Source organism: Numida meleagris, chromosome 26, assembly GCF_002078875.1.
Source record: "Numida meleagris isolate 19003 breed g44 Domestic line chromosome 26, NumMel1.0, whole genome shotgun sequence".
Lineage (NCBI taxonomy): Eukaryota > Metazoa > Chordata > Aves > Galliformes > Numididae > Numida > Numida meleagris.
Window position 1 is genome coordinate 1 of NC_034434.1, and position 21389 is coordinate 21389.

General features: G+C 45.8%; 2 protein-coding genes across 3 annotated transcripts; both read left to right on the top strand.

The window, feature by feature from the left end:
- Positions 3692–4021, top strand: LOC110388588 (feather keratin 1-like). Its single transcript, XM_021378015.1, has one exon. The coding sequence runs from the start codon at positions 3707–3709 to the stop codon at positions 4019–4021; it is 315 nt and encodes a 104-aa protein (XP_021233690.1). The 5' UTR covers positions 3692–3706.
- On the top strand, positions 8986–21066 carry LOC110388635 (gametocyte-specific factor 1-like). 2 transcript variants are annotated; one of them, XM_021378101.1, is made up of 7 exons: positions 8986–9186; positions 15370–15461; positions 16705–16831; positions 17755–17841; positions 18300–18360; positions 19284–19366; positions 20640–21066. In XM_021378101.1, coding segments are annotated over exons 1-7 (519 nt in total). In that variant the 5' UTR covers positions 8986–9119; the 3' UTR covers positions 20642–21066. The 2 variants fall into 2 exon arrangements, with proteins under 2 accessions (XP_021233776.1, XP_021233775.1); XM_021378100.1 differs by having other exon boundaries at positions 8988–9186; positions 19278–19366.

Here is a 21389-nt window from a genome sequence, read left to right on the forward strand (position 1 = left end):
CTAGCTGCTTTCCCAAAACACAACAGAAGATGAAGTCATTTGTACGTGCAGAGAAATCCCAGAAGAAGAAGACGTTGTGGAAGGGCTTTGGACTCACCACGTTCCCAGGGAGATGGAGGCAAGAGCAGTGGATGACTGAGTGAGGAGTTGGGACCGCTTTTATACCACTCCAGCACTGCCCCAGGCCCACAGTCACTCCACACGGGCAGTAATTTTACATGAGACTCACCTCAAATGCAAATTACCCTTCCTAATGGCACAGGTTGGGCTTTTGGTTTCTGTCAACCCAGCCACTTCATTTCCTTGTTTCTGACCTTCACAAATTGGCCGTGGAGGCACCTTTCATGTTCCAGGATGACAGGCACAAAGAGTTTCCTTGCAGAAACACATCACTATGGGTAAAAGACGCGTCCCAAGTGCTGGACGGATTCTGTGCTGCAGGCACCGAATATGCAGCAAGGGAAATGTCATGACCTTATTTGTAACCACCTTATCAGCAAGGAAGGCACAGGTACAGTCCCACAGCGTCCCTGGCAATTTATTGGTAGAAGATAGTTGGAGCCACCTTTTTGGCACCCTGTGAGTGCAGTCTGCGGGCCTGTGCACCATGGAGGGAAGAATCCTCTGCACTTATGGCAACACCGTTGCTGGCAGGAGATGGAGCCAGGTGGTGCCCAGAAAACCAGCACAGTCACCTACTATAGAGGAGTCACCAGATTCCATGGGGCTTTCTGTGTAACAACAAGGCTCAGGAAGGAAATGTTCTTGCACCAACAGCTGATGGCGTATGTTGACTGATGACTCATTCTGCCCATCTCCCTCCCTGCTTGTATCTGTACAGGTAGGTGGGCAGTTCTGCTGCTTGCCAATGCCTTTGCACGCAGCTTATTGTTCTGGGAACGTCTGAATGTTTACTTGACTGATGATCCCACTCTTTTGACAGTGTCAGTGGTCACCACCCTACCTACGCCATCACCTATTTGTTGTAGGGAGAACATTGCCTTCCTGAGCCCTGCCATTACCCATTAACCCCATGAATTCTTGTCTGTCCTCTTGAGAAGATGGCTGTGCAGAACTTCTGGACAAAGCCTAGCTCCCTTTGTTCTCAGGGATGGTGTTTCCTTATGTGACAAGGATTCTACCCTGTGTGGTGTTCAGGCATGAGGACAACACATCTGCAGGGGAGGCCTCACATCAAAAGTGTGGTAGGTGGCCAATCCAAAATTAGACGCAGAAATGCCTTGTGTCAAAAGAGACTCTTACGGAACCTTTGCTTCTAAAGACATTCTCTTTGCACACTTGGAGCACATCCCAGCTCCCTGCATGTCTATAAAATGGGGAAGTGCTATGTTCATACAGCAAGGATGCCTTGCCTGCTTCATCACATCGGGGAGATCTTTTGTAACTATGGCCTTCTTGATCACATCCATTCCATGGACATCCTCAGTCACCTGACAGTTCTGGAACCCACCAGCCCTTGCTCATTTGAGGAAAGGACACACGCCTCTCCAACAGAGCTGTTTTTTTGCCAGGCTGAGGACGGCTCATTCAATCCATTCTTCAGATGATTCACTATAACCACCTTACTGAGGACAGCGTCAAAAGCCTTACTGAACTCCAGCAACAGTATATCCTGTTCTCTTCCCCACCCACCTGCCCTTCTATTTCATTGTAGACTCTTATCAGCTTCATCGGACCATGACATCTCCACAGGGAATCCATGCTGACAACTGCATCTGATACATTCGTCCTTCATGGGCCAGGAAACGGTTTTCAGGATGCACTGTTCCATCAACTCCATAGGACTGAGGCCTACAGTCCTGCAGCTCCCTCACTCCTCCTTCCTGGTCTTCTTAAATAGGAGTGTCATGAACTTTTCCCCGGCCTTTGGGACGCAGCTCCCAGTCACCAGCCTTTGTTTATCAAGCGTGGACAGCCCCCTCAGCACTCATGGGCACATCTCATCATGGGATGGATACGCCTGATGTGTCAACAATATCCCATTTGCTCAAGTTTTCCTTGACCCAGAGGTACATCTTGATAGCTTCAGCTTTTCAGCCTGGCCTCTGAGTCATGAGATTCCTAAAAGCCACACTTGCTGGATATGAAAGAAACAAAGAAGGCACTCAGTACATCAGCATTTTCACAGTCCCAGTTAACCAATTCTCCCGTCTTCCTTGAGGAGAACCCTCACACATTCCCTTATTTTCCTTTTACCATGGGGATTCTGGTTGAAGCCGTTTTCTGTTGCCCTTGATGTCCTTTGCCAGACTGCATTCTATCAAGCCTATAGATTTCCTCTCTTGGTCCCTGGCTGCACAGGCACGATGGCTGTATTTCTCTCAGGTTACCCATCCTTGCTTCCATTCTACAGAGGCTTCATATTTTTGTGTTTGAGTTTGGCCAACAGTTTTTTGTTCCCCCGTGCAGGCCTCCTGACACCATTGCCTGATGACCTCCTTGTTGGGATACCTCACTCCTGTGTTTCATGGAGGTGATCCTCGAGTATTAACCAGCTTCCTTGGGCTCCTCTTTCCTCCAGGGTCTTATCTCATAATAATCTACAAAGTCGATCCTTGAAAAGGCCAAAGCCTGATCTGCAGATGTCCAGCGTTGTGGGTTTGCTGTGTCCTCTTTGCTGCCTTAAGGATACTGAAGGCTACCACCTCATGAACGCTGAAGCCAAGGCTGCCTTTCACATTCACATTCAACACAAGCTCATCCTTCTCTGCAAGGATGGGGTCCAATACAGCACCTCTCCTCAGAGCTATCATTTAGAGAAGGAAGCTTGCGTCAAAGCATAAAAGGAATCTCCCTGTTTACTAATGCCCTGCTGAGCTGTCCCTCCAGCAGATAACATGGTGGCTGGATATTTGGAGCCTGCTGCACAATGGCCAGTGACTGTCACATTAGGGAGAGAGGAACGGAGTGGAAAGAACCATGCGGCATGTCTGTAAGGAAGAGAAGCCTTATGTGCTTGGCTGTGGATTGCAGTGCTGTGAGGAGATGGTTTGCTTCCACCTAAGTAAGCTGCCAACCATTCCTCCTCCGGAGACTCCCAAGTCATGCCCTGTCCACTGACTGAACACAACTGATCCAGCACTCACTGCACCAATTCTGTTGATGTTGATGTTGTTGTACTGGCGTAATCCTTGGGTCACTCACACCAACAACTGTAAGAAGTTGTCTTGGCAAAATAGTCATGCCAGAAATGAGGAAATGAAAAGGCAGAGTTGAGGGAGATAAAACCACAACCTGCACTATTAGGAAGGATTATTTGCATTTGAGGTGAGTCTCTTGGAAAATTACTGCCCGTGTGGAGTGACTGTGGGCTTGAGGCAGTGGTGGAATAGTATAAAAGCGTGTCCGTCTCCTCATTCTCTCATCCACTCCTCTTGCTTCCATCTCCCTGGGAACGAGGTGAGTCTGAAGCCCTTCCAACTTCCCCCCCCCATCCTTTGCAATTTTTCTGCACGTGCAAGTGACTTTATCCCAGGCAGGGACTAGGTAGGCATCTGATGCACATTTGGCAGTACCACTGGTATCAAAGGGAAGTAGATAACTGCAAGGTTCCTTACACAGCCTCCAAATCCCCAGCCAGCATTGTGTCTTGGCTCTCTCATGCTGGGGTGGCAGGCTGCTCCTCTCTCACTTCTGTGCTCCTCCTGACCCTCCCTCCCAACAGGTGCCCCTCCAGACACAAGACATGTCCTGCTACGACCAGTGCCTGCCACGCCTGCCATGCCAGCCCTGTGGCCCAACCCCGCTGGCCAACAGCTGCAACGAGCCCTGTGTCAGGCAGTGCCAGGACTCCAACGTCTTCATCCAGCCCTCTCCCGTGGTGGTGACCCTGCCCGGACCCATCCTCAGCTCCTTCCCGCAGAACACCGCCGTGGGATCCTCCACCTCCGCTGCCGTTGGCAGCATCCTCAGCTCTGAGGGTGTGCCCATCTCCTCTGGAGGCTTTGGCCTCTCCGGCTTCGGCAGCCGCTACAGTGGCAGGAGGTGCCTCCCCTGCTAGATCTGCTGGTGATGGCCCTGGGGAAAGACCCCAGAGACCCAGGAGGTGGAAGGAGAACTGAGACAGAGCACTGGGACTCAGTCTGCAGTCTCAGAAGACATGGCCCATTTCTGCCTTTCCCCTTTCACACTCTCTCTTTTCCATCCTGTGCCACTGCTGCTCACCATGTGCTCCCCTGGACATTCAGTCCCACAAAGCCAGCTCAGGGAGGGCCTGCTGGCCCTTCTCATTCTGTGGAAAGGGCAAATGGACAGCTGGCAGCATGTCCACCATGGCCATGCAGTGCAGACTGTCAATTGTCCCTAATGTTTTCTGCACCAGAGCCTCCCCTCCCAGTGATCTCATTTCCCTCTTTTGACTCATTAAAGTTTTGCTGCATCCCAGCCTTTGCCTCTGTGTTATCCTTTCTCTTTGGGCACTCCAGGTTCCAGCTACCAGGAGGAAAGCAGTTGCTCTGTTAATGTCAGTGGGTGTGTGGGTCACACCAGGACCATTCCACTTTTCCAAAGGGTGGGCAGAGTGAGACATTGTGCAGTGGGTCCCCTTGGGAAAGCACTGTCACTCCCATATGTGGGTGTTGTTCTACAGTTCCACAGTGTCCCTGGCCTTCAGTCCCAGCTTTGCTGCCTCTCTGTTCTGATGTGTCCTCTCAGCCACAGCGCACATCTTGCTTAGGCACTGCTGGCCTTGATTAAGCAATCAGTTCTGCTGGATGCTGTGGAGGTTAGCAGCCCCACAAACACTTGGGGATGGGAGGAAACTGAGTTTGTCTTCTTCCATATGCTGCTCTGCTTTTTGGGTACACATGGTTCAGCTTTCTTGTCAAAGAAGCTAGAAGAGTACATGAATTATCTTGAATTCACAACTATACAAACCCCTGATTGGGGGGCAGCCTCATCACTATCCCCATGTTTGGAAAGCAGTACATGCTATTCAACATTCCAGGGTTTGCCAGTATACACTGTCAGCAAGCGAGGAGCTGCTTTTCCTTCTGTTTGTCTATTCTTCAAGAAAAAAGAAGAGGTCTAGATAAATCAATTCAAGTTAACACTGGCTAGCATGGTGTCAGATAGCAAAAAAGGCTTTTTCAAGTATGTCAACAGCAAGAGGAAGTTAAGGAAAACACTGGATTGATACTTGTTGCATACAGTCACCTAACAAGTAAGGATGAGGAAAAGACAGAGGCATTTAATGCTTTTTTTATTGTCTCAGCTTTTAATAGCAATGACAGACCTTGTGCTGCCCAGTCCTCAGAGTTGGAGGACCATGATTGGTGGAGCAACAACGTTCTATCTATGCTCACCAGAACTGCAAGGAAACAGTTGCATCAGCTCAACATTTGTAAGCCCATGGATCCTGATGTGTTTTATCCTAGAGTACTGAAGGAATTAGCAGACGTTACAGCTGAATCCCTCTCAAGAATTTACCAAAGGCTGTAGGAGTCTGCGGAGGTCTGTCATGACAGGGAGACAATGTTATATCAATCTACAAGAAGACCCAGGAAAATGCAGAACTGTGACTCTAACCTTGGTCTCTGGAAGAGCTATAGAAAAGATTATCCTGAGGGTTACTGAATGACAGTTAAAGAACAAAGTTATTATCAAACATAGTCAATATGTGTTCATGAAGGGGAAGTCCTGCCTTGCTAATTTGATCTCCTTCTACAAAAAAGTCACCTTCTGGGTGAATGAAGGGAAGGCAGTGGACGTAATCTTTCTGGATTTTAGTGCAGCCATTGATACTGTCCCTCACAGTTTCCTTCTGAAAAAAATTGTCCAACTCTAAAATAAAGAGGTTCACACTATGCTGGATGATGGACTGGCTCAACAGCAGAGCTCAAAACATCACAGTGAATGGGGCTACATCTGGCTTGTAGTTGGTCACTAGCGGGGTTCCCCAGGGCTCAATTTGAGGGCCAATCCCACTGAATATTTTTATCAGCAATCTGGATGCAGGAGTAGAATGCATCCTCAGCAAGTTTCCTGACGATATTAAACTGGGGGGTGCTCTAGACTCCCTGGAGAGATAAGAGGCCTTACAGAGGAATCTGGATATATTAGAGAATTGCATAATCATCAATGGCATGAAGTTCAGCAAAGGTTGATGCTGGATTCTGCACATGGGACAGAGCAATGACAGACACAGGTACAGACTGAGAGATGAGTGACTAGAGAGCAACTCAGCAGAAAGGGATCTGGTCATGCTGCTCAGCAGTAGGTACAGCATGAGCTAGCATTATGCCCTGGCAGCCAAGACAGCAAACAACATACTGGAATGCATTCAACCATGGGTGTCCAATCTTTTGGCTTTCCTGGTCCACACTGAGTGAATAGGAATTATCTGGGGCCACATACAAAATATATAATATAGTAAATATATATAAGTAACAAAACTTTTTTTAAAATTAAAATGTAAAGAAAGAGAGCAACAAAAACAAAATACTACCAAGGTTCCAGTGCCCCATCTGCAACCTCGTGCTGTGATGCTCTTGGCCTGTTTTTACCAGGAAATTTTGCCATGGAGCTACTCGGGGTGCTCATAAGAGATTTTTGATGAAATCACAAATTACTTGTCAAATTTACTGCCAAAAAGCAATGATGCATATAAGATGTGATTGTGACACAAGTGATACTTTTTTCTGCAAAGACAGCTCTTATAAAAGTCTAATAAATAGATATGATAAATTTTTGAGTTGAATGTCTGACTGTAACTCTATACATTCCATTTGAAAATTCACAGGTAATTTATTCATGTCAACTGAAAATAGTCGCAAATATACCCAAAAATTGATGATTTTTTTTGCAATCTTCAACCTACTCTCAAACTCCTTTATCAAAATAGAAAGCAAGGATGCATATTTTTCACTGTTCACAGGACTGTGTTTACCCAGTGCATCAAAATGCATAAAATTATTTGCTTCCAAGAGAGGTGGTTGATGCCCCAGTGTTCAAGAGGCATTTGGATAACACCCTCAGTTACATGCTTTAACTTTTGGTTAGCCCTGAAATGGTCAAGTAGTTGGATTGGATGATTGCCAAAAGTCCCATCCAAATGAACTATTTTGTTCCAAATGTGAGAACAAGGAGGGGGCAAGGCAAGGCACACTGTTGTTCAGGGTGAGTTTTGCAGAAGACAGGCATGCTCTGTCACTGAATGACCTGGGACCATGAAGAAAGGTTCCTGTCATTTCTTCCAGTTGCTATGAGAAGGGAGCAAATGGTTGTTGAATTAATGGTTGCTTCAGGTTCTGCTTAAGATTCTGCAGCTTAGGACAGGCATCCAAGTAATCTACCAATCATTCCCTCTTCTAGTATATCTTCTTCCCCACAAAGAAATTAGCAGATTGAAAGCTAGTTCCTTCTCCTCATCCATATGAGTCTCTTCATTCAAAGTCAGTCCAAGGGAGAGGACACCGCACTGAGGAGCTGTGAGCTGCAAGCATACATTGTCTATGGTGGATAGAAGTAGAGGCAGAATGAAGAAAACAGGAAAAAAAGAGAAGATTGCCAGCTCTACAGGAAATAGATACCAAAATCTCATTTAGAGGGAGACTAAGTCGTCGTTGTCATTGCAGAAAACTACCAAGGTTCCAGTGCCCAATCTGTAGCCTCATGCACTTGGCCTGTTTTTACCAGGAAACTTTGCCATGGAACTACGCACAGACCTACTCATGATTATGCTCCAAAGTGCAGCAAACTCTTTTCAGGTGTGCATTCTTGCCCTGGGAGAAGGAAGGACTGCAGAGAGAAACAAAGACCATGCTGCAGTGTAAAACAGACGTCTCTTGAGTTGTTAATCACAGAATCATAGAATCATAGAATCACAGAATCATAGAGTGGCTTGGGTTGGAAGGGACCCCAAGGATCATCAAGTTCCAACCCCCCTGCCACAGGCAGGGCCACCAGCCTCCAGATCTGGCACTAGACCAGGTTGCCCAAGGCTCCAGCCAACCCGGTCTTGAACACCTCCAGGGGTGAGGCATCCACAGCCTCTCTGAGCAGCCTGTTCCAGCACCTCACCATTCTCTCTGTGAAGAACTTCCCCCTGACTTCCCCCCCTAAACCTTCCTTCCTTGAGCTTAAGCCCATTCCCCCTTTTCCTATCACTATCTTACCAAGTAAAAAGTTGATTCCTCTCCTTTTCATAATCCCCTTTTAAATACTGGAAGGCTGCAGAGAGGTCTCCTCGCTGCCTCGTGTGTAGGTCCCGGCACTTGGTCTTATTGAAGCTCATCCCATTGGCCTCAGACCACTGACCCAGCCTATCCATATCCCTCTGTAGGGCCTTCCTACCCTCAGGCAGATCAACACTTCCTTCCAACTTGGTGTCATCCGCAAACTTACAGATAGGGTATACTCAATCCTCTCATCCAGATCATCAATAAAGATACTAAATAAAGCTGGCCCTTATACTAACCCCTGGGGAACACCACTAGTGACCATTCGCCAGCTGGATTTAACGCCATTCTACACTACCCTCTGGGCCTGGCCCTCCAGCCAGTTCTTTACCCAGCAAAGTGTGTACCTGGCCAAGCCACAAGCTGCAGCTTCTCTGGGAGAATACCATAGGAAACGGTGTCAAAGGCTTTACTAAAGTCTAAGTAGATTACATTCACAGCCTTTCCCTCATCACCTAGTCTTAGAAGGAGATGAGGTTGGTCAAGCATAATGCATTTCCTCTACTTTCTCAATTTTTTGTTTTTTGGTATGTGGATTCGTTAAGTATTTATATAATTTTTCCTCATTAGCTGCTGTTGTGATATGCACATGTATTTTTTTTTTATTCTAAAGTGAAATCATACCTAATCTAGGACTATTTGCTAACATACTTAGAGCAGCTTGGAGATCCGATGCTTTCTTCTCTTCTAGTTCTTGCAACCATGTACATGCTAGGAGACCACCGCGCAGGCGCGAGGGACTGAGTGGTTGCTAGGAGACCACCGCGCAGGCGCGAGGGACTGAGTGGTTGCTAGGAGACCACCGCGCAGGCGCAGAGGGGTAGCGCGGCAGCGCGGCAGGTGGTTTCCGGCCGAGGCGCTGAGGGGAGGCGGTGCGGTTGGACTTCGACCTCGACCCCGACCTGTTCCTTTCCTCTCTTGATGTCCGAGGGCCTTTCTGTTCCGGTACCGCAGCCTTTCCTCGCTATGGAGGCAGAGGATGACTTGGGTGAGGCTCGAGGTGCAGTCGGAGGGTGGCAGGGGAAGATGGTTGCTTGGCACTGCAGGCTGGGCCTGGTCTGGCCCATCCCACTCTGCTCCCCTTGTCCTGTCCCGAATCCCAAAGCAGATAAAGTGGGGCGGGAGCTGGGCATGCTGTGAGCTGGCAGGTTGTGTTACAGGCTGGTTCTGTCTCCGTGTGACTGAGCTGACACTGTTAAGCAAGCAAAGGGAAATTTAGAGCGCGTTCCTCAGAATCTGCACCAGCAGGGGTGACGCAGTATTGCTGTCGCCATTGCTTCCAATGTAAAGAATCACATTACCAGCTGGGTCACTTGTATCAGAAATAGTGTTGCCAGCAGGAGCAGGGAAGTAAGCAATTGTCTTCTGCGCTTAGCTCTGGTGAGGCAGCACCTCAAGTACTGAGTTCTGTTCTGGGCCCCTCACGAGAGGAATCACATATTGGCCCTGGGGCATGTCCAGAGAAGGACAGTGGAGCTGTGAGGGGTCTGGAGCACAAGTCTTGTGTGGAGCTGCTCAGGGAACTGAGATTGTTTAGTCTGGAGAAGAGGAGGCTCAGGGGAGACCTTATCACTCTCTACAGCTGCTTGAAAGGAGGTTGTGGTGAGGTGGGAGTTGGCCTCTTCTCCCATGTGACTAGTGATAGAATGAGGGAGAATGGCCTTAAGTTGCACCAGGGAGGAGATTCAGGTTGGACATTAGGAAACACTACTTTTCTGAAAGAGTGGTCAGGCACTGGAATGGGCTACCCACGGAGGTGGTGGAGTCACCGTCTCTGGAGTTGTTCAAGAAACATTTAGGTGTTGTATGGAGGGACATGGTTTAGTGGGAAGATATTGGTGGTAGGTGGACAGTTGGACTAGATGATCTTGGAGGTCTTTTCCAGCCTTGGTGATTCTGTGATTCTATGAAACACACCACCCATCGCCTCACTGTGCTCACATCCACCATGTGGTCTCCATTAATGTTCAGCAAGCGTCTGTGAATGTCAATGGGTGCCATTTTTTGTGCATAGAGGAGTTCAATTCCACATCTTTGCTTCATACCCATGTCAGTGTCAGGTGCCATTTTGTCAGCCTTGCCTCTCTGCTGCCATCTGTCACACAGCAACAAATGTAATGGAATATTGGTGGGAAGGTGCAACGTCTACTGCCAAACCACCAGCATCCGCCTCTGATGTCGTGGACCAACATACTGAAACAGAGGCATTGATTTCAGAGCAGCCATCATAAAGTATGTACTACAGTTCATTTATATAAGTAACAAAACTTATTTAAATCTTTTTAATATTTTTATTTAACAATAAAAGAGGGCAACGAATACATAAAACTAGTGGGATATTTTACCTTGTTTTTGTGAAACTAATGCATCAGGATGGGTTGATGGAAGTGGTTCCAATTCTCAATGAGTTCTCAAGGTGCTCATCAGAGATTTTTGATGTTATTTTACTCTTCCTGTACGTCATCCCTGAAAACAGTTGTTCATCAATATGCATGCTGCCAAAAAGTGATGACATGAATAAGGTGTGAATGTGATCTGAGAAATACTTCTCTCTGCTAAGATAGGTCTTATAAAAATCCACTAAAGAGACATGATCATATTTTTGAGTTGAATATCTGCTTGCAACTCAACACATTCCATTTGAAAATTCACAGGTAATTTATTCATGTTAAGTGAAAATAGTTGCAAGTACACCCAAAAACTGATGGTTTTTTTTGCGGATGTGTTGGTTTTTTGTTGTTGTTGGTTTTTTGGTTTTTAAGTCTTGAAACCTATTCTCAAATAATGCCAGTAGTACACCAAGGTTTGGTTGTTGCTGAGCGATGGTTGTGCACCCAGGGTCGGGCTGCTCTGTAGGGAGGAGCCAGTGCTTCGATGGTGCAGGGCAGGCAGGGCCACAGGATGGGATGGGATGGGCTGTGCTGCTTGCAGCCTGCAGGTCCCGAGTTGGACATGCCTGGTACAGGCACAAGAGCAAGGTCAACGTGTTAATTAGAAGCTTAGTCAGCAGTCCATTTTTTCTGTAAACAATTTCTTGATCAAACATAGGTCAGGTCCTACTTAGCACACAACCTTTTGGCTGGCTAGCACCTCCCAATGGAGCCCCGCAACTAACAAAGACTCTCTTGCAAGACTGCCACATTAAGACAAAGTATGCATGGTATGAGATTTTAATATGTATAGCAATTCTCAGGACAGAGCAGCACTTTGTATGAGTATTCAGACATGTTGAATATAATATAATCTGTGTGCGTCAGCTTCTGTGTATGCACATTAGGTGGAGTGACCCACGTTCACCCAGCGCTGCAATAACGTAATGCTGGTTTTCTAACCTGGCATTCGGGTTGGTGAGATTCATTCCCGGATTTGGTGACACCTCCTGATCTCACAGCTCTTCAGATGATGCTGTTGTGGACCCTCCTCATCATCGGTGCCCAAAGCAGGTCCAAAAATCGTGGAAGGAGAGTGTGTCCCAGCCCTGAAAGCTTTGCAGAAAGCTGGTGGCAAAATGGAGCTGGAAGGTGGGTGAGGGCACAGCAGGGCTGCACACCATGCTGTCCTGGTAAGTGAGTGGTAGCTGTGAACAAAAGCCACGTTTTTACACCCCACTCTCAGGGTGATGTGTGAGGAAAGAAACCTCGGGTTTTACTGCCAAATCAAATCAGAGCCCTGCTGCTTCCTCTCACCACACTGGTGGGTTCAAAAGCACTCACCTCATTGCTTCATTTTGCAATCAAAATGTAAGCGGTCGGCGGATGTACAGACAAATGGAGAGATACTTTTGCAACATAAGACATCATAGAAAAAGCTTCGATTCTGCAAGCAACTTCTCTGTTTTTTTCATCTGCAGGATAGGAGTACAGCCCAGTGACTGGGCTCCAGAGCAGGTCTCTGGAGGTGTAGGACAGACAGCCCTCGAGGTGTGGGTGTGTGATTGGAAGATGTTTGGTAATAGGGATCATGAGCTTCCCAGTAACACAGACATGCTTTGTTCTGTGATGGGTTCCCTACCCTGACATTATGAGACAGTTTTTAATATGTATAGCAATTCTCAGGTGGGCACTTCGTGGAAATTGTATGAATATTCACGTGTTGCATGTATATGATCTGTGTGCTTAGCTCCTAGGTGTACACCCTGAGTGGAGCAATCCCCCGTGCGCCTGTAATAAAGAGTGCCTGCTTCTTAATAGCACATTGGTCTTAAGGAGTTTTATTCAGACTGGACTTGTCCATTAACAGAGCCAAGGAGCATCCCATGAGCTCATTGCTGATCAGGGCAGCATTGTGTGTGGTTTCCATGCTTTTGTGCCCCAGAGCCTTTGCTTGCTGCAGTCTTTGGATTAGTAACTGCATCTGTTTACCTGGCCAGGCCAGCTCTGTGACTTTTGTGGTTGCTGTTTGATGTAGTAGTAAGGGCTCCCTTTCTTCTCCGTCAGGCACTCATGCTTGCTTTCTTCTTTGTGCTGATAATGCTCATGTAAACCTAATGAGGTTCAAGAAGGCCAAGAGTAAGGTGCTGGGTTGGGGCAATCCCAGATATGTATACAGACTGGGAGACCTGCTTGCAAGCAGCCCTGCAGAGAAGGACTTGGGGATCCCGGTAGCAGAAAAAAAACTTAACATGAACCAGCAGTGTGCACTTGCAGCCCAGAAGGCCAACAGTATCCTGGGTGGCATCAACAGAGGGGTGGCAGCAGGGTGAGGGAGGTGATTGTCCCCCGCTACTCTGCCCTTATGAGACCCCATATGGAGTACTGCATCCAAGCCTAGGGCCCCCAGCATGATAATGGTGTGGAGATTTTGGAAAGGGTCCAAAGGAGGGCCATGAGGATGCTCAGAGGGTTGGAACACCTCTCCTACAAAGACAGGCTGAGGGAGCTGGGCTTGTTCAGCGTGGAGAAGAGAAGGCTGCAGGGTGACCTCATTGCAGCCTTCCAGCATTTAAAGGGAGATTATACACAGGAAGGAAATGAGCTTTTTCTGTGGGTAGGTAGTGATAGGACAAGGGGAAATTGTTTTAAACTAAAGGAGGGGAGCTTTAGATGAGGTGTCCGGGAAGTTTTTTATTGAGAGGGTGGCAAGGTGCTGGCACAGATTGCCCAGAGAAGCTGTGGATGCCCCATCCCTGGAGATGTTTAAGGCCAGGCTGGATGGGGCCCTAGGCAACCTGATCTGGTGGTTGGCAACCAGCCCACAGCAGAGGGGTTGGAACTAGATGTTCTTTGAGGTCACTTCCAACCCAAGACATTCTGTAATTCCAGGGAAAGCTGAACTAGTATAAAACTTGTCAGGGCATCTTAATGGGATGAGGTTCAACAAGACCAAGTGCCAGGTCCTGCACTTTGGCCACAACAACCCCAGGCAACGCTACAGGCTTGGGGCAGAGTGGCTGGATGGTTGTGTGGAGGAAACGGACCTGGGGGTATTGGTCGATGCTCGGCTGAGCATGAGCCAGCAGTGTGCCCAGGTGGCCAAGAAGGCCAATGGCATCCTGGCTTGGATCAGAAATAGTGTTGCCAGTAGGAGAAGGGAAGTCATTGTTCCTCTGTACTCAGCCCTGGTGAGGCCCCACCTCGAGTACTGTGTCCAGTTTTGGGCCCCTTACTGCAAGAAAGACATTGAGGCCCTGGAGCGTGTTCAGAGGAGGGCGACGAAGCTGGTGAGGGGTCTGGAGTACAGGGCTTATGAGGAGCGGCTGAGGGAGCTGGGATTGTTCAGTCTGGAGAAGAGGAGGCTCAGGGGAGACCTTATCGCTCTCTATAACTACCTGAAGGGAGGTTGTAGTGAGCTGGGGGTCGGCCTCTTCTCTCTTGTAACTAGTGACAGGATGAGGGGGAATGGCCTCAAGTTGCGGCAGGGGAGATTTAGGCTGGACATTAGGAAACACTACTTTTCTGAAAGAGTGGTCAGGCACTGGAATGGGCTGCCCAGGGAGGTGGCGGAGTCACCATCCCTGGAGGTGTTCAAGAAACGTTTAGATATAGTGTTGAGAGACATGGTTTAGTGGGGTTATTGGTGGTAGGTGGATGGTTGGACTGGATGATCTTGTGGGTCTTTTCCAACCTAGCTAATTTTATGATTCTGTGATAATGATGAAGAAGTCTGATTTTCAGCATTTCTAATGACCCTAAACTGGCTAATGGTGGTGAGAAGCGCTGACAGCAGCAGCATGGCACAGCTGGTGTGCAAAGAAGGATTAGATTGTTCTTTCCTAATGGCTGAGCTGACATGAAGTCAGCTCAGTGTGACTGGGCTAAAAGCATCTCAACGAGCTGTCAGCCTGTGGGCTGCGATAGCTCCCTGACCTGGCTCTTGAGCAGCTGAACACCAATTGTGTGAGAGAAGAGGATGTGATGGCAGGAGAGAGGCTAAACAGCAGCAGCCCGTGCTTAGATCTGTTTAAGGTATTTTGCAGTCAAATCCTAAATGCACGAAGAGCCTGTGCAAAAAGGTAGAAATGATGAAAGAAGTCTAGTCTGGCTCCCTGTGAGTACACAGCAAACACCCCCACAAGTAGCAGGGCAACCTCTGCCTCCTTTTGGGGATATGGAAATTTTTATATGGCACGTACACATGTACTCATTCCGCTTCCATGTTCGTTGCCTGTATTTCTAGGTGTTTTGGTAACTCCTTAGCTCCTAAATAATTGCTTGATTTGGGAGAAGCTTCACTGAAAAGTCACATGCATCATATTAGGCATGCTGCTTCCTCAGAAATTAAACTAAATTGTGTGGCGTCTTTCCTCCAGCAAATCTAGCTGTTCATCAAAAAAAAAATTGATTCAGAAGTTCCTGAGGGCTCTGGTGGGTGTATCATCATCCCAGAGATTCCTGTCTAAGATAGCTGGAGAATTACTATTGTCTCATTAATTTTGAGTACCTGTGGTTACCTAGCTGATATGGTAACGTAAGGAGCTGTTATTCACTGTACTGCTGACTGTTCTCTTTTTTGACAATGTCCCTGTCACCCCAAACTTGAAAATCGATTTGTTTGGTTATGCAAAACAGGTGTCTGCCTTAACAATAAGTCTCAAAGTAAGAAGAACTCTTTTAACTTCCTGAGATGACATCCTTGATGTGGTGGTACGTTTTTTCCACTTCGCTGTTAGTGATGTTACATCTTGTCTTTCTTACTGGTTTATTTGTTTTTCTCTGTTCTTCAATTCTATTAGATGATCCAGAGAGATTAATACCGTGTCCATATAATAAGCAACATCAAATCAGAGCCTGTCGTTTTCCCTATCACCTTGTAAAGTGCAGGAAGGTAAGCTGTATTGCTGAACAAGGCACCAAATGGGGATTGTGTGTGTGTGTGTGTGTGTAAATACAGTGTGCATATTCTCACTCTCATTGCGTTGTCTGGCTGACTTGAGTAAGTTCTTGACAAATAATTGCATTTAGTGTTTATTTCATATACTTTTCATTACTTCTTTAGAAATAGCTTCAAGCACATTGACTCACCTAAAACCAGTGTGGCTCTTCATGGTTAGGTCAGGGAGGAATTTCTGAAAGAAGTGATAGAAATGCTGCTGTATAGCTTTTTTTTTTTTTTAATGTTGCTAATAAGTATTTCATGTGCATCTGTGTAGAAACTGGACATCCTGGCTTCAGCACATGGGAGAGAGTTGTTGTTTTTTACCTCTCAATCTGTTATCTAGAATTTGAAAACAAATCATGTAATAGGAAGCATTCTGTCTTCTGTTCTCCTCTGTATCCTCAAGGTTTGTTTTATTTAACCTATCAAATGCTAGTATCTGAGCTTTGGTTTCTGCTGAGAATTGTTCCTCTTTCAGCTTATCAGTAAGTTCACCAAATATATTTTTTTCAAAACAGTGTAGCAGTGCTATGCCCTCCAGTGAAGATGCAGCTGTAGGGTGAATGTTCTGTTTTCAGAATTTTGGATAATCTTGTCTGGTGCCAGGATCTGAACTTAATAATTCTTGTGGGTCCCTTCCAACTGAGGATATTCTGTGATTCTATGAATATCTGTTTTGAAAGGATTGATGAATTTCCCTGGTTTTGTGCCAACTTGCTTTAAAATATCTGAACGGTTTAGATTTACCTAACATCTCCTCCCTATTGTTTTTGAAATAGCTTCATCTGTGCTTTAAGCCATGTGGCCATATTGCCAGCATTGCAGCAAATTGTAGGGTGTGTAGCTGAGGGTGTGTTTTGTTTGAATCAACTCAAGGGTGTCTCTTTGTTTTCTTCTAATGAACTGTGTTTTAAATAATTCTGTTAGACAGTTTCATCTTGCAGTTGTAAGTATCTGGCCAATATTTTGCCATTCCTTGTTTAGTCTTTTTCTTTAAGCAACATTACCAGTTATTGTAGAATCATAAAATGGCTCAAGTTGGAAGGGACTTTAAGAATCCTATAGTTCCAACCTGCCTGCCATGGGCAGGGTTGTTATCCATGAGATCAGTATCTCTTGCTAATCCATAGAAAGCACAAGGAAAAGTGAACTTGGTTGATCTGGCACATGATTTTTGTTTTCCCTTCTCCAGAGCCACCCTGAAGTTGCAAAGTTATTGGCCACATGCCCATTCAATGCTCGCCATCTAGTGCCTCAAGCCGACCTGGGTGATCACATATCGAAGTGCAAGGACAAAGGGTTCATTGAGCATGATATAGGTAAGAGAGCTTTTGGGATGCAGATTCACCATAGGGACTGAGGTTTCCTTTTTGTCCAGATAGCTCATATGGTAACCATAACTGGGAGTCAGTTATTGTCTTATAGTTCTGTGGGGCACAGCAGCCTTCAGAAACTTGAGTCTTACTTGCTTCAATTTATTGGATAGGTTCATTACAATACTGCAGATGGGCAAGATAGACCTTCCACATGCTTTGTTTCCAGGCTTTTTGAATAAAATGGTTGTATCCAAGAATGCGTATTGAAATACCACTGCCAGGATATGTGATGCTTTGATCTCCTCTCATTGGGGCTTGAGCACTGGTGCCATGTGAAAAGCTGATTTCCATTAAATAGATGTCTAAGCTATGAAAATCCCTGGAGCTGGGGCAACCTGAGTCATTTATTCCCACCAAGAGGTGGGTCTGCTCCTCTTCCAGGGTTCTCTGTTGTTGATTTGCTTTGTCTGCCATACAGTTAAAATTCCTGTCTCCTGCCCAGTGAGACAGCATGGGTGGTTCTGTTCAAACCTCCCAAATCATTTAGAAAGGCATCCTGTGCTATACAGTGTCTTTTCAGTTCTCTGCAGTGGCTCTTTAACTGTTGCCACACTAAAGAGCAGATGGCTTTCCACCTTCTGTAGGGTTGCACTGAGGCTAACAGTCATGCCAGTATTCATGTTAACAGGTTTCCTCTCCACTTAAGCATTCCTGCTGCCAAGTCCTAGGGAATGCAGCCATCTCCTGTTCTTCGAAAAAGCTATTTATGATTTCAGATCAGTGCTTGGCTCGTGGGTGTATCTAACCTGTTTGAATTACGTGAAGTTTCCTGTAAAGCAAAGAACTATTTTACAGTTTGATCCAGTGTACTTAACGCTTCTGAAGCAAGACAGACTACAGACGCTGATTTTTCTCTCTTCCTGAAGCGTACTGTTCCACTGGCTTCCAGAGAGATCAGGTGAATGCTGCGAGCACATGGCAGGCACCTCCGTGTGCTGAAGACTGGGAAACAGGTGGGGAACTTCTTCCTTCTCTGTTCTGCTGCCTTCTCCCAGGTTCTGTCCTCCATCTCTGCTTGGGACACCACGAGTCCAGAGCTGCCATTTACTTAGGTGTTGCATGTAGGACTGTCTGCTTATGCTCTTTACTGTTAAATGTCCATCTCCTGGCTTAGTGGGCTTTTCTTGTCATGGAGGCATGCCTGCTGTAATTGACATGGAGGTACATTTCCAGGCATGTACCCTTTCCCATAAAAGCTATTCTACCTTCTTTGCAATTATAAAAATGGAAGCGTGGTAACTTTATGTTCCTCAGTTAAATGACAGTGAAACAGACACTTATATTCATCAAGATCAACTTCTGTTCCCTCTTGAACATGTAGAAATAATGACAAAGACACTCCTAATCTGATGTAATTGTGCCTTACTAGAGTTTCTCAGTTCTGAGCCACATCCTCTGTTTACTTTTCCAGAGTTGCTAGAGCAGCCACATTCCCCTTTTGTTTGGGGCACGACCAACTCTGGCATAAACAGGTAGGGAGTGCGAATTTCTTAACGCAGAACAGTGTTTTGTATGGAAAAATACTGCAGCCTACTCCCAGCCCAGCCTTGATTGCTGGACATTTGCTGGCTTTGCTGATGTACAGACCCTGGGAAGAGGGAGACATTAACAGTGAATGTTTATATGGTGCTGCTTCATTGTTACCTTCTTTCTTTTATGACTGGCCCTTACAAGAGAAGGAAGCTCTGAGGGGCTGCCCAGTGTTCAGTTCTGCTGGATATCTGGCCAATGTGTGAGAGATGTGCCAATATGCTGACTTGGGAAATGTGGCCCAATGCCTCTTTTTGGAGGAGTCTTTTCAAACAGTTACTCCTCTCCTCTTGAACTAATGGTTAGCTAGCAGTTCTTCGTAATCTCTTGTCACTTCATACTTGGCGTATGTGCAGGCAGAAGGGCCCTGTGTTAACAGAAATTCCCTCTTGCCCTTTGTGAAGTGTAATCACAGAAAAGGTTTAGGGAAAAGAGAAGCTTGGTGGGCAGTTGTGCACTTGATGGAGCTGCTCTGCCTGGCTTCACTGATCCAACAGTAGATCACTACTGCAGGCTGTATATGAGGTTTGATGACAGCACCAGAGTTGCTAAAGTATGTTTTAAGGTTTGTCTAAGCCAGTGTGCAGAAACAGTTTTCCAGCTGGCAGCCCTGCAGTTCTATTTGGCCCAAGCAAGATACAGTCCTCCTGTAAAAGGTATCAACAGTACTGTCGAGCTTCACTCATTACAATCTCTGGAAAACTTTCTAGTATTTAGAACATTTATAGATATTCTAAATATCACCAGTGCCAGGCAGCAAAGTACCATCTCTTTGTGTCCCTGCTCTGCTCCATACTATAATAAAGTGCATAAATGTGAGCAAGTACATTAGTCAAGAGGAGTAACTGAATTCTTTCAGTTGCAGTGCCACTTCTGGACAAAAGAATTACCTGCCTTCAAGTGTACGTGCACCTGAGTCCTTCCCATATACTGCATCATGGAAAGGCTGTAAGTAGAGTGCATGTGGTTTGGATGCTGTAACTTCTGTAGGCAGTGACTGCTAATGAAATTTCTGGCTATAACGGTGCTTTGTGACAACTTCATGGACAGGAGAGGTACTATATAATCAGATTCCTTAGGAAAATCTCAAGAAGAATATGTTTGGATCATCCTCTGTTTCCGTTCTCTGAGGCATTCTCTGTATGTTTTCTTTTATTTCATATACTTGACAGACTTCTTTAGAGTGATGCCAATTTAAGTAGCCCTGCTACCCAGCCACTTCGGCCTCATCTCTAAACAAGTCCATCCATGCTACCCCCTGTTCATGCACGCCCTCCCTGCTTAGACCAAATGATTTTCCTGCTTTGTGTAGCTGTGCTCACTGTCAGGCCTAGTGAGCTCAGAGTAGGGGTAAAACCATCTGCTTAAACCAGCACTGCTGGGGAGAAAAATTATCAAACTGCTTCTGGAGGTGGGAGGGAGAGAGCTTCATGTTGAAGTGACAGCTGTTGAAATCACAGAAGTCCTCAGGGGAGAGGAAAAGTAAGAAGCAAGATGGGGGTTTGTAGGTAGTGCTAAAATCTGATACCTTAGACGGATACTTTAAAACAAGCATATACATTTGCAAAAGAGGCCCATTCAGAATTGTGTGCTTAGGATGACAGTGTTTGGTGCTGGCTATAAATGAAGAGATGTAGTTGTGCTGAGAGCAGGGGAAATGCCCTGCATAAACTGCAGCTTTGTATGAATTCAGGTCTTGGTGTAGCTAGAAATGTCACAGTCCCATTTCAGTGGAAGCTGGGAACCACACAACAGAGTAATTTCCATGTGCACCATAAGCATATGTCCTGCACCTGCAAAGCAGCACTACATGTTCCTGTTTTCAGAATTATAGGTGTCTAAAGTGATTTCTGTGGATGCTGTACTGGATATCTGGGGAAACACTAGGTTTTTTGCTGAGGAGATACAGAAAATTTTTCTCTGTAGTAACCAGCAGCCATAAGATCTGTGGTTAGTGAAGTCATATTAGAGGGCCTTTTATAGCCTGCAGAGCATAATATACGTTGTGAAAGTTTCTTCAGCCTTGAAGGAGGCTAAGACTTCCTATTGCATCTCTGCAAAAAGATTAGTAGAGATCATTTGGATCAACCAAACCTTGAAGTATTTTTCTGTGCATGCACTTTCTGCTCTTTGCCTTGTCAGCATCTGAGTGTGTCCACTAAGGATAAATTTGGGTTTTATAGTATATTTTCATTTATAGGCACTTCTGTCTTCTTTCTAGAAAGCATCGTGATCATGTCATTGCAGCTTCAAGCCATAAGCCGTCACTTTGTCATGTGGGCGCATGGTGTTTCAGTTCATACAATAATGGGGAATCCTCTGTGAATTCCTTACAACAGGCAATTATAATGTGCAACCATTACAACATGCAGCTATGTGGTCCTTACAATATGCATGTACACAGCTGAAATCTAGACAGTAAACTTAAGTATTTATCTAGTTTCCATTACAGTTTTGCAGTTCTTATTTAGAGAAATGTTTTCTAACACTTAGGGCATGTTTGAAAACTCTAATATAACTGTTCTTTCCTGAGAGTGGGAAAAAGTTTAGTTCACTATCAATACATCTAGGACTGTGGAGTTGTTTGGATTAAAGCAGCCTGTTTCTAAAAAATCTAACTTACAAAAAAAAAAAAAAAAAAAAAAAAACACAAGGTATTTGTTTAGAATAAAGTTAATGCCACTGATGTGTTGAAAAGAATGCTCCTCAAAATACTGACTTTTTACCATTTGTGTTAGTACCAGTGTAAAATAATGTATGCTGACTAGCATAATGTGCAAAGTTAGGATTGGTTCTATCAAGGCTTTTGTTGTTCAGAATGACTATTCACAATAAAAAGATTTTGAACCAAATGGCCATGGACCTGTTTTATTTTTCTAAAAGGCAACTGTAGTGATTTGTTATACTCCTGTTGAATAAGCAAACATTTACTCAGAAAGCCCTCTAATTGTCCAGACAGATGCCCTAGTTC